General features: G+C 45.0%; 1 protein-coding gene across 4 annotated transcripts in view; it reads left to right on the forward strand.

Annotated features, from left to right (window-relative positions):
- Positions 1-14,013, forward strand: part of CRIM1 (cysteine rich transmembrane BMP regulator 1) — a 188,463-nt gene that overhangs the window by 167,475 nt on the left and 6,975 nt on the right. For all 4 annotated transcript variants that reach the window (XM_045549370.1, XM_045549372.1, XM_045549373.1 and 1 more), the window contains one exon: positions 8,674-8,868. In XM_045549370.1, the coding sequence (XP_045405326.1) occupies positions 8,674-8,868 (195 nt within the window). The remainder of the gene's footprint in view (positions 1-8,673; positions 8,869-14,013) is intronic.

The following is a 14,013-nucleotide window of genomic DNA, read 5'->3' on the forward strand; positions in this document are numbered from 1 at the left end:
ACAACGAAAGAGCACTACTTTGATCGTGAAGTCCCTCTTAGTTTATTTTATGGCATCTTCAAGCCCACATCACTGCTGCATCACTCCTGTTGACCTTGGAACTCAAGATGCTCAGGTGTGTCCCCCTTCAGGCCAGTCTAAATGAATAGGACTGATCTTGAGTAAACAGTTCTTACGTTGGCCAAAACATAAGTGTCACTCAGTACATAGAATGTTGTATTGAAAATTATATTTAGCAAGTATTTATTTATAACCATGTGTTATTTTAGAAGATATTTGAGGTCAGATATTTAGAGTCATATTTGTTTGCTAGAAATTGCTGAGTCAGTGCATTTTTCTTGCTCAAGAAGTTTTTGAGCTGGGCCCAGTAGTTCATGCCTGTAGTCCTTGCTACTTGAGAGGCTAAGGTGGGAGGATGGCTTGAAGCCAGGAGTTTGAGACCAGCCTGAGCAATATAGCAAGACCCTCATCTTTTAAAAAAAAGTTTTTGTCAAAGGGTATTTATTGTTGGATGATATTTGCTTGTGTTTATTATATATAATGTAAATACATATATTTACTTATGTATTAATATTTATAATACATTATATACAGTATATATAAAATAAGTATATCTATGATTTGTAACTGGCATGTGAACAAAAATATTCTGATTACATGCCTTCAAGTCATCTAGTTTTTTGTTTTTTGTTTTTTTGAGCTAAGATCTCATTCTGTTGCCCAGACTAGAGTGCAGTGGCATGATCATAGGTCACTTCAACCTCCAACTCCCAGGCTCTCAAGTGATCCTCCTGGCTCAGCCTGCTGAGTAGCCAGGACTACAAGCTAGTATCTTTTGTGTCTTTAGGTATCATATGTCTTTAAGGAGCTGTAAAAATAAGTTCTATTGTAGGTAGACAGTAAATTAAAAAGTGATTTTCTTACAGGTTGTACCTTAGAGATTAGCTATTTTTTATATTTATTATATAATAATTATATTTATTAATATTTGAAGTGGAGATTTCACAAGTTGGCTTGTATTGTAACTGTATTTCTTCTTGGTTGTGCTGTGGCTTTATAGTGATCTTCTCTATGGTGATCTACAACTAGAAAATGATTAAATAATATTTCTCCTTAATAGAGAGATATCTATACTTTATATCAACTCAATCTAGTATACAGCATTCCTTTTGCTTGGATTTGTTTGTTTAAGCCCAACTCTATCAAAATTCCATCTTAAAGAAAGAGAGAAAGAGAGAGAATGAGAATCTCTTTGGAACATCTGTTGATCATTATGTATTTAATTCAGCCCAAGAATCAAATATAGTAACTATTTAATTCAGAATTTTTAAGCTATAGAACCCATGGAGTTTAATATTATGCATTTTTAAACCATAATGTTATGATACTGGCATCTTCATTGAAACATTTTTCACAGCTGCTTCTCCAATGTATTTTCTTAAAGTTAAAAACTTCTGCACATGGGAAAGATAGCTTCCTTTGGAGCCAAAATGTTACGATCACAGCTCTGTCACATTCTAGCTGTATGTCTCAGTGATGTGATATACGCCTAGCTCAGTTTCCTCATCTGTAAGATGGGAATAACAATATTGTCCTATATGTCACAAAGGTGCTATGAAAATTAAGTGGCATGATGTACATATGTGAAAGTATAAATGGTAAACACAGCGTGAACATATGTTGGTTCAGTAGAATTTACAACTCTTATAACACAGATTGCAGCTGATTGAGGGACATGCATCAGCTGGATTCTAGTATCTCACTGTTAAATGTAGCACCTGGCTCTGTGCAAGAGAAAGGCCTGGATATGACATCTCAATGATGAGCTCATGAAGCATAATATCTTAGATAGTGCTTTCGTGGTGTACCTCATCCGGCCTCTCTAATCTTCAAAAGACCATGGCTACCTGGGTCACCTTATTGTAATCCAGGTGGGAACACCATGCTTTCCGTAGCTCAGCCGTGTTGTGACAGGGCTTTACCCACAAACCTCACTGTCCTTTCCTACCTCTGGACATGGTCAGAAGTGACAAAATGGAGGTTCTTTTGTGTTTTTGTTTACTTTAAGAGACTAGTCCCATTGAGGAGTCCATGAACTTATTGTGCACGATCCACTGTGATTCCTGAAAACAGAGTACGGGACATTTATAATCAGTGCATACTCTCAAAGGGAAGAGAGACTGTATACCTCTGGCACGTTCTTCAGGACTTTCAGTTACTGTGGCCCCTCCACTGAAGCCCAGCTTGTCACAGTTAGTGCTAAAAAGGAAAGGCAAGGGAAACAGGATGCTTTTCTGTGTATTGTTTAGAGGGCGTAAGAATAAAAACATTCTGGTCGTTGTGCACTGCACTAACTTTGGAACTGGTCTAAAGTTATCGTAACAAAAATAAGCAGTGTTTGGTTTCAGTTTGTTTGGACCCTGCCCTACCCGCTAGGAAGCATCCATCTTGCCTCTCCCGTAAGCAGCTTCCTCTTCTGACTTCAGTGTCCGTTTCAGGCCCCCGGCTGTGTAAGCAGAAATCAGGTTCTAGTGAACTCGGGGAGACCCCTGAGCTCCAGCCCCACGTCCTCGCTGTGGAGAGGTCGGCTGCACAGAGGGACGACTGGCACTGGTGTTTGCAGAGAGAGCTTCCGCGTGTGCTTCCTCTTCCGATCCTGTCCAGGGGGCCACACCTGATTGTCCTTTAATGGTTGGTGGTGGAGAGTGAGACCCCTCATCTGATGAGAACCCTCTGGAGGCTGCCGGCAGAGGCTTCCAACAGGAATTAGAACTGTGACCAAATGAAACATCTCCTGTGGGTGCCCAGTGGCTTCCACCTTAAGGTTTTCCTAACAAGATGCCATACGCTGACTTTTCCATCAGTCATTTCTTTTTAAGTCCCGAAGGAAATTATGTTTTTTCCTTCTTATTTGGGCCACCTGGATCTTTCGTTATTCTTGCCTGCCTGTTAGACTATACTTACATATTTCCAAACTGATTTCTGTGTGTAACGTCCACGTACCTATAGATGCACCTTCGATTGTAAACTTTGCTATGAAATGAGACTACATTTAAAGTTGAAAAGAAAATGTTTCCTTCAACTTACATCTGTAAAGTGCTTAATTGGCCCATAACAGGTGCTTGGTACAAGGATTAAGCTCTCTTCCTGAGAATTTGTGTCCTCTTTGCATGTAGTAGGAATCAGCCAAAAGTCACTGTGTTTACCACTTTGGTGAGATTTCTGTTTGCGGAACTGGGAAAATTTATAATTCCTCTATTACCTTGGAACCTTGTGCAGTCACCTTTCTAGCGTGTTGAAGAAACCTGAAAGGCTCTTTTGAGCTTTATAAATAGACTTAGACCTCCCACTCCAAGAAATAGATGAAATAAAGCAAACATGAACTTCTACAAGGGGTCTTAAAACTATGGCCATATGTGCTTTTACAGCAATTAAGATAAGACATTATATAGAGGAAGGAGTCAGCCTCCATGATAACATTTATCTTGGTTTTTTTTCGTTTTTATAAAGATGGATTAAGATCAAATTTCTTTTATTGGAAGCTAAAAGTTATAAGGTAAAATACTCAAGTTTTTAATAAATCAATGAACATTTTTTGCATTTTTAGCCAAAAGCCTTTAATTGTTTGCTGACAGAATTACTGTGTATTAAATCTCTGCCTCACTGCAATTGTCTGGGCCACCTGCGTTCATTTTTAGCAAGACGGCCATTCAGTTCCATCTTTCCATTCTGGTACAGCAGGCCCCGTGAGCCAGCATATTCAAGACCAGTTGTCATCTTCTGTGTTTGTGAGTTCGTGGTGGCCTGTACATTATTTGCTCAGATTCCTGCTTCATTGCAATTTCCGTTTAAGTCTCTTCTTTATGTTAAAAAAAAAAAGTGAAGTTAGTTTCTCAAAGACATTCCATTATTGTATAAGCATGGAGGTTGTACCCAGCATGTGCCCGATGATACAGAAACAAAAATGACATACAGGCCAGGGATTTAGGTGTCTTGTTAGGCAAGAGAAAGTAAAGTAGGTGAAAGGAAGTGGTATTTTACTCCTCGGTGGGTGAGAGAAGAGCACTGTAATACATTGTTGTAAGCACGTCCCCTGGCTCACCCACGTCAGCTGTGTCGTTGGTAACAACCTGGCTGCCTTTGCCACTCCCTTTTCTAAATCTCGCGTCACCCACAACCGATGTCGGGTACCTTTTTGCCCCTGCCTAAACAATTTCATTGACGTTTTCTTTAAATCCCTTGGACCTCAAACTTAAGAACCCAGATTGAAGTGTAATGGTATTAGGGCCTGCTGTTGTCATATCTTTTCTAGACATTGGGCACATCCATTTGGATGTGGACTCACACAAAGCTGATGCGACTCTCTGGATCTGGGAGCATCTCCCAAGGACAGGGACCTCAAATGCTCTGTCCACTGCTGTGTCCCCAGTGTGTAGGACGGGGCCCTCCATCTCGATGTGTGGAAGGAACAAAACGCCCCACTGTAGTACTGCGTTGGAGTGTTTTGCAGTGGGACTTACGCAGAGATTATGAGCTCCATGTAGCTTCTCAGCTACCAGGATCCCACAGTAGATCACTTTTCAGAACTCTAAATAGTACACAGGAGATTTGAGAGAACTGATGCAATTTCTAAGGCAGCCTAACTTCCTCCCAGGAAGTTACTCCCACCCCAAGACTCTGACTTCGTGACCCCAGAACCAGATTTAGAACCTGAAGCATCCCTACAGGAAAGTTGTCTCCTAGGCAGAAATTGAAAACTCCAACTGTAACATGGGTTAGAGTTGATTTGGGTTTTATATCCGTCCACAGAGGAAGGAGTGGGAAACATCGAGAGATGTTTTCTTTTCACAGGCTAATGTATATCCTGCATCACGGTCAGATTCAGAGCAAGGGCTGTGCTACCACATCAGTGACTCCTGAGTTACTAAATTGGATCTAAATCTAGAGAAAGCGGTCCCCAACCTTTTTGGCACTAGGGACCAATTTCATGGAAGACAGTTTTTCCACAGACCCCAGGGTGGGTGGCAGGAGGCACAGAGAGAGATGGTTTCAGATGATTCAAGTGCATTACGTTTATTGTGCAGTCAAACCTGTCTGCTAATGATAATCTGTATTTGCAGCTGCTCCCCAGTGCTAGCATCACTGCCTCAGCTCCACCTCAGATCACCAGGCATTAGATTCTGATGAGGCGCGAGCAACCTAGATCCCTCACATGTGCAGTTTACAGTAGGGCTCGCACTTCTGTAAGAATCTGAAGCCACTGCTGATCTGACAGGAGGTGGAGCTTATGCCATGATGCAACTGATGTGTAGCGACTGTAAATGCAGATGAAGCTTCGCTTCCTCACCTCACTGGTTCCTAACAGGCCACAGACCGGACAACAGGCCACAGACTGGCGCCGGTCCATGGCCCAGGGATTGGGACTGCAGTTCTAGAGGAAGAAAACAACACAGTTCTAGCTTCCCCCTCCCCACTGTTAATTAGCTTTATGGGGTAATTAAAGTAGCTCAAGAGTGAAAACAAATCCCAGCCTTTAACAGCCTGTTAAGGCTGCTGCTTTTATCTTGAAAAGAAGTGAGATAGCAAAGGTTAAACAGTTGAAGGAGTCAACTGGAAAGGAATTAACATTTCAAGGCCTTGCCACTGCTTCCTTCTCTTATCGTACCAACCAGAATTGAGGAAGAATAGGAGAAAAAGAAACTCTCGGCTGAATTCTCTAAACTCTGCCACTGAAAGACATTGCATGTTTTTATTGTAATTATATGTGATGCAAGATAACATTGCTCATGTTTGAATCCAAAAATGGTAAGACTTGTGTCTGAGCATTCCCTGAGTTAGAGAGCCCGCGAAAGGGGCCGCTGTGGCGGAGGGCTGAGACCCCTGCACCGGTTGTTGATGACAATTGCACAAGCAACTTTTCATCCTGTGAAGGAGGCCAAAAATCACTTCAAGCAGAATCTGATGGATAAGATAGAGGTCAGAGCTGAGGAAACTAAATACCAAAGCTGATCTAAACCAAGGTGTGACCACGAGATAGTAACTTTCTTCCTGTGTTTCTAAATTGGCCAAAGTGGTGTCATCGCAAAAAGAAAGCCCCCAAGGCTGTGAGAAGCAGCGGCGGTGCTGCTACGTTTATAGCTTGCAAGGACTACATAGACGGGGATCACATGTGTTTGGATATATAAGTCCTGATGTGTTTGTTTTAAAAATAAACTTTATTGTATTAGTGTCATACATCATGTTTTCCTTGGAACATTCTCCTGTAATCCTCTTCCTCTGAGGAAGAGAGGGAGGGTGGTGACGGGGAGAGAGAAGTGTTAAATGGAGATTTTCCTAAGGAGGGTGAGTCATCGGTAACCACTTCGTTATCTCCATTCCTTGATAGGACTGTGCCAGACCTAGGATTCAGTCAATTGAAGGGTAAATTACCTTTGAAGACAAAGATAAACTTGAGACTGTTTTTGAGAGTCAGTGAACAGTAATGACTTCTGTTTGTGTGGCAAGTAGCCAGCCCTCAGGTCGTCCCGCTGGATACGGGGCTGGATACTGGATACAGGGCAGGCAAAAGGCAGGTGGGGACTGTGGAGCCAGACCCCGCGGGTCCTGTCGTCACCCTGCTACTTATCTTGAACAAGTGACTTAATCTCCATGTGCCTCAGTGTTCTGTGGAATTGAAACAATACCCTGTCCCATTGGGCTATGGGGATCAAATGGCAGTGACTCGTATAAAATGCTTAGCCTGGTACATTGTGGGCATTTCAGTAAGTGGAAGTTATGATTATTATTAGGTGTTGAAGAATAAAACTTAATGCCGTGGTCAGCATAAACAAACCAGCTGGAGCGATAAATATAGCAGTTAGAATTAAATGACACAACCCCGATAGCCAAATATAAACTGTTTTGATTATTTTTAGTTGGATATTCCCAGTCTCTATTTCTACATCCCTCTGCAGGCTGGCTGCTTAAAGTGCTCTTATATGTACTTTCAATTAGATGGTGCTGTTTTCCCCAAAAGGCTACAGTGACTTAGGTAATAGATTTTTTAGAATCTCAAATTGCATAGAATAGGTGCATATGCTGGAGTGCAGTCTGCCATCCATATCTGTGGATTTAACCAAATACAGGTTAGAAATGTACCAAAAAATTAAAAGCATACAAATTTAAAACTAAAGTATAACAACTATTTACATAGCATTTACATTGAATAAGGTATTATAAGCAATCTAGAGATATTTAAGATATACAGGAGGATGTGCATAGGTTATATGCAAATACTACATCATTTTATATAAAGGACTTGAGCATCCGCGGATTTTGGGATCCACGGGAGTCTTGGAACCAATCCCCCAGGGATACTGAGGGACAATGGTAATTGATAAGAGGAAATTGTAGAGAGTAGAGACGGACCTGTGAGCATTTCCGTCTGTGACCCTCCTCTAGGAAAGCTCGGTCTGAAGCACAAACTGGGTCTTCATAGAGCAGCTTCCAGCCACCCTGGAGCACCCGGCTGCAGAGCACTGGGGCTGCTCAGAGAAAATGGCTCCTCACTGTACCCTGAGACATTCTGGGCTCTGTCCTACGTGTCTGTTCAGTGAACATTGTCCCTTCAAGACTTCCCAGGTGATTTCCAGGAAGAACCCCAAGTCCGAGGACCACGCTTTCCTAAGGAACTTTCCTTCCAGATTCCGTTGTAGTTTTTCATTTATTAGTGACAAGTGGTGAGTGGAGCTGCCTTGCAAATCTGAGCATAAAATCTCCCCAGATTAGCAGGAGTTGTGCAGTTACTGGCCTGTCTGGTGACGGAAGTGCCTCCGCCCCACCGTGTCACTCCATTGACATGCCCATTTCTGCTTGGCTGCTGGAACTGCTCGGCCCTGGGCCTCACTTCAACCCACCATTCTTGAGCTTTAGAGGGAAATTACTGGCTGTGAAATGTGACCACTAGTGAGTCACTAAGTTCAGGCGCATCAGGAAAAGGTCTTGAGTCAAAGAGAAAGAACTTTCAAGGAAAAGTTTGGGCAAGGGAGGAAATGAGGGTGGCAAAGGAGAATGGAAAAAAAAAACAACAACAGAGTGTTTAAGCTGTGAAGTTCCCATACTCTACACATAGCTCTTTAAAAATATCTTGTTCTCAAAAACCATAGTTTGCCAAAACTGTGGTTGAAATGAAGTTGTTTTTAAAGTAGACTGAAATGAAATGTTTTCAAAGGAGAACTGTCCTTGTGGATGAGAGAAAAATCCATGCAGCATGACGAAAAAATTAAAGACATGGTTATCTCGGTGCTAATTCACGCTCTGGGGTTGCAGAGGAAACCTGCTAGGTCCGTGTGGTGTTGCTGTTACCATTCCTTACAATTCCCAAGTATCATTTACAAAAACCATTAACTGAAAGTAGGAATTCCTGTAAATTTACTCCACTAGATTTTTTATCAATCTCTTCATCTCTTTCTAGATGACAATCTAGTGACACTCAGCCAGTGGGTATCATTCCCAGATGGTTGTTAGGCCACAGGATGAGAGTTCTGAGTGTCCTCCTAGGACAGTGGCCACAGGGGACTGGGGAAACAAAAGTCTTGCAGGGTTCTGGAAATCCTAGAGCATATTTGTCACATATGAAAGATAATGTGCTTAGTCACATCAAGCAACTCCACCATGTGCTGTTCTTTTCACTAGAAGACACGGTGCCAAAGAAGGTGGTGTGCCACTTCAGCGGGAAGGCCTATGCCGATGAGGAGCGGTGGGACCTTGATAGCTGCACCCACTGCTACTGCCTGCAGGGCCAGACCCTCTGCTCGACCGTCAGCTGCCCCCCTCTGCCCTGCGTCGAGCCCATCAACGTGGAAGGGAGTTGCTGCCCAATGTGTCCAGGTATCTAAGCCACCGGCCTTGCATCTGTCAAGCTGTAACGTTGATCTAAGATGGGGCTAGAGCAGAGCCAGAACCTGCTCACTCACTCACTCGTGCCCATGGCTGGGGTGTGCCAGGCCCAGCTAAGGTCCTCCTGCACAGAGACCTGGGGCACCTTAGAAAAAGGTGACCATCCAGGTGAGAGCCAGGTTTTGGTTCCATGCCAGGATTGCTCTGGTTCTTCTGATTTCTATTCTCTAAACATCAGTGGCACTGTGGCCTTATAGGTATGACCGACCTGTTAATGACACTTGCCCTGTCAGAGTAGCACAGTTTTAGTGCAGTGTTGGATGAGCCTAGTGAAAAAGGTCCAGGATCAGACACAGTAGGGGATATGGTTTAGAGCCACTACAATGTGAATATGTACCTGAACCAACACGGAAAACCTGCATTTAAAGAATATAGTCCTGGTTCATCCTTTTTTCAGTTCATCAGTTCCAGCCAGTGCCCATAGTTGTCACACGCAGCCTTCTCCCAAGCCCCCAGCTGGACTTTCCATCTCTCCCCACATAGGACATCGCCGCTGAGCACGCCCCAGCCGGCCATCGTCCTTCCCCACACCCCACTCTTCATGTAGCTGCTTCGTTCATCTGTTGGTTTTAAACCTAAGCTCCCCCTACAGCTGCCCAGATCCTCCCCCGGGCCTTCTCCTTGTTTCCATGTCTGGTCTCCTGCCTCTGATCCCAGAAATGCAGGACCCAAACTCTTGCCATGGCAGCTGAACCCCCAAAGACGCAGAGTCCCCCGGCGGCATCGACCCCACAGATCTCACTCTGAGATCCCACTGAGGTCCTTAGCGAGTCGGGAGCCTTTCCGTCTTCACCTCGATTCCCTTGTTGTCTTGCAGCGTGGATTGTAGAATCTTGCTCTGTTCGACACAGTGAGCTGGGATCCGTGCCAATTTAGAAGTGCATCTCTACAACTGTAAAATGAGGCAGTTAGTTAAACCCAAAGAGTTTAATTGAGTTCGGTACGTGTTGGCCTTTGTTCAGGTGTTGTGCAGGTGAGTCCCAGTTGAGCATTTCCAAACATGTCCATTGATCCCCTAAACGGGATAAGATGTTCTGCCAGGTCAGGAGGTTGAACCATTTGCAGAGCCCTCAGTTGGGTACTCTTCATAGTTTAGTCTCGCTGGTCTTGTCGAAGGTGAAAATGGAGAGTCAGAGGTTCGCTCGGGTGATACTTTATTACTTGCTGTGTGTATGGAGAACAGGAAATTCTTAAGTGTTTTGAAGAAGAATAAGGAAAAATGTGTGATTTCCCACTGGAGTTGTTCCATCTAGTATATGCCACCTGTGTTTTACAAGTTTCATACCAGATTTTCTAGTAATATTAATGACATAAATGATGAAACTTGACCGGAGTGATTCGACAAAGATTCACTGAATGCCTGTTTTGTGCCAAGCACCGTTCTAGGCAGTGGGGAGACAGCAGCGCCCGTGTGGCTGACGTTGTCATAGGGAGAGACAGGCAGCAACAGGTGAACAGCAAATAGACAGCGACAAGGCAGGGATCAGACCATGGAGAAAAGCACAGAAGACAGAGGACAGCGGAGGTGGGACAGGTGGTTTTGTTTTGTACAGGATGATCAGGTAGCCTCACCGGTAAGGTGAGATATATAAAAAGACCCAGAAGCAGCGTAGGAGTCAGGGGGAAGAGGCAGAACCTCTGGGTACAGCCAGAGCCAAAGCCCTGCAGTAGGGACACGCTGTGCGTGTTGAAGGAGGGCAGGCGTCTGTGTGGCTGGGACTCGGTGAGCAAGGACACGGTAAGAGACGAGGCACAGAGCAGCCACGGCCAGGCACGGGGAGTCTCACGGCTGAGTGCAGGATTGTGCCAAGAGGGGGAAACCCGGAGGGTTTGGAGTGGAAAAGTGACGAGATCTGACTGAGCTTTTAACGGGATTTCCCTGGGACTGGGTTGAGCCTAAGCCAGGAGTGGAGGGTGAAAGTGGAAGCAGAGAGACCAACTTGTAGGCTTTGCTAAGAATCCAGGTGGGAGATGACAGTGGCTTGGACCAGGGTGGCAGCCGTGGAGGTGGAGGGTAGTGGTCACATTGCAGTTATGTTGTAAGAGTGGAATGACTAGGGTGTGCATTACAAGTGGGGAGTGAGAGGCAGGGAGGAGCCAAGGGTGACTGTGACATTTGTGGGCTAAACCATGGAGTTGCAGCTCTGGGGGTAAAGTCACTTTGGGGCACTTTTAGTTTGAAATACCCATTAGACCTTGATCTGGACATAATAAATAGTGAACATCTAATCTGGGGTTCAGGAGGGAGATCTGCAAATTGGAAAGTTGTCAGCCATAGGTAGTTTTTAAGCCTGGAAACTAGATGAGGTCACCTAAGGAGTGGAGGTAGATAGAGAAGTGAGCCCAGCACTGAGCCCTGAGCCCCTCCAAATGGAGGTAAATAGAGAAGTGAGCCCAGCACTGAGCCCTGAGCCCCTCCAAATGGAGGTAGATAGAGAAGTGAGCCCAGCACTGAGCCCTGAGCCCCTCCAACTTTTGGAGCCTGGGCAGGTGAGGAGGGTCTAGCAAAGGCAGTGGAGAAGGAGCACCAGGAAGAAAGGGGGGACTCCCAGAGGGTTGGCAGCCTGGAAGCCAAGTGGAGGAAGGTTTCAGGTAGGAAGGAGTAAACGAACAGCTGAATCAAGTGCTGCCGTCAGCCAAGTAAGATGAGCAGTGGGCACCAACTGTTGTGCACTCAGCACTGTCGTAATCGTCTTGACAAGAGCAATTTGCCAAAGTGGTGGAAGCAAAGTCTAATGAGAGTAGTTTCAAAAGAGAAGGGGAGGGGTGAACTGGATGCAGTGGTTATACAACTCTTGATACAGACCATGAGTGCTAAGTTCAAGAATACGATTTTCTGTGAAGTCAAGTGGCCTTGGAGGGTTTCATAGAGAAAGGATTTTACTAGCTCTCGAAGGACAGCTGGGCTTTCTTCACTGAAGTGAAGAGGGTTATCTGACCAAAGACCCTGAGATGGGAAAGGTCAAGGTCATGCCCCTGGAGCAGTGAGTTCTAGTAGCAAAAGGTAAGGACAGAAAAGATGGCTTTGGCCAAGGTTTTTAGGGCCTTAATTATCAAATGAAGAGTATAGACTTTGTCCTTTGTAGGGCGTGAGGAGGCTCATTGTTAAGCAGATGAGTGACATGATCACAAAGGTGTTTGGGGTAGACTAACAAGGTGGTATGCAGGAAGGACCAAAGCAGAGAGAGACTAGAGGCCAGGACAGCTGGAACATGCATTGCAGATGTTCTGCAGTGTGACCCTAGGGACCCAAATTCAGGTGTGGTGATAGGAATAGGGGTAAGATTCATTCTCGGTTTGTGAGCTTAACAAGAGAGTGCAGACATTGCCAGCATCTTTGTTCATCACTAGAGATTTCTCTAGTGACTTCTCAGTTTTTATTTATTGTTGGGTTGAAATGTAATTTCTGTTGATAACTCTCCTTTCTGCGTCTATTGTAATATTGATGCATCACTTCTCCATCTTAGTTCTAAGCAAATTTTGCATTTAGTTATGCTTTTGCCACTTTATATTGGATCCAATGTGGGCTTCCAGGCAGGCTGGATTCCCGTCCCATTCTCTCATCAGCCCACTCTGGGACCTTATTCAAGGCTCTTCGCCGACATTTCCGTTCCTCATCTGGACAGCATATGCCACCTCCCAGAAATGCTGTGAGGATGGAGAAAATGATGGTGGGGGAGCACAGCCTGGTCTATCCAGCAAACAGGAACCTTGCTTTGTTCTCTAGACATAGCACCTCACATTCTGAATAGCCTCCCCCTCTATATGGCCATCTTTGGGTATGAGTAACCTGAGAGCTGGTTAGTACTTGTTCCATTTACAGAAGAATCCGAGGCTCAGGAAAGTTAAGTGAGTTATCCAAAGTCATGCAGCTAGTTAGCAGCAGTCAGGAACTCCTGGTCCTAAGTTGACTTCAGGTTCCGTCTCCCCGAAAGAGTGGTGCCCTTAGCTTGTGAGCTCCAGGCATCCTGCCCCATATTCCAGAAAAGGACATTTTAAGGAAGATGACTCTTCCAACTGACCAGATGCCTCTGAAAGTAAAACATATCCCCAGTAAGTTGTCTTGGGTTCCTCCAAAGTTCAGATCAAATATGACCGTCCACAGGAGTAATCCTTAATTGTGACCACATGGCCATGATCTTCATGGCCTGGCTGGATGTGGTTTTGTGTCAGTCTCCTGGCTCTGCCCATCTGCAATGCCAGCGGCTATAGAGGGCTCTTCCAGTAAATGCCAGAAGCGTTATATTTTAGAGTCTGAGATTGAATGCAGTCTTTGACCATAGAAGGCCCAGGTCTAGGCATAGAAACGAATAGCACCCTCACTTCTTTTTGTTTCTACAAGCAATTTTTTTGCTGAAAGATTTTTTCTTTTTGGCAAAACTACTGAGAGGGCAGCTTTGCTCTTAAGTTCAAATTAAAGGGAGATGACCCCCTTCCCTTGGACCTGAGGACTCTGAACTGGAGCTATAAGTATTTTAGTATAAAGAAAAGGAGGTATGGGTGGGTTTTAATCGGAGCCGAACTGACTGGTGGAGTGAGCCGATACAAAGGCCAGGCCACGAGCTGCCAGGTGGTGAGAAGCAGCTGTCAGGACTGGTCATCGGGAGAGACCCCTGGAGTGCCAGGACTAGTTCTGCTTGCAGCTGTGCCCCGAAACTTAGATCAGTGCCTGCCATGTAGGACGTGTTCAGGAAATGGTGGTGGTATCACTGAAGAAGACGGCCTCCTTTCACCATAGACAGATCCTTCTGACTTTCCCTACTCTTGCAAACTGCAGAGGCTTTCTAAACCCCTGTGGGACGGGAACTCACCCTGGCGAGCGTCTGTTGTTTGGTGAGGTTTCACCTGAAATCCACCCACGTGCAGGTTCAAGGCACAAGAATTCCAAAGCTGCTTCTATACTGCTCTCACCCAGGGAAAAACCTGATGTGGCACTGAATGGATCCCAGCCCTGAGGCCTCTGCAGAGGCCTTGCTAGTTAGCTGCTGACATTCACAGGTTTGGTGAAATCTCACATTTGCCTGTGACACTGAGGGCTTGGAAGCCAGCGGCAGGGTGGCCCTGTTGTCATAGGAA

Source organism: Lemur catta, chromosome 4 (assembly GCF_020740605.2).
Source record: "Lemur catta isolate mLemCat1 chromosome 4, mLemCat1.pri, whole genome shotgun sequence".
Taxonomy (NCBI): Eukaryota; Metazoa; Chordata; class Mammalia; order Primates; family Lemuridae; genus Lemur; species Lemur catta.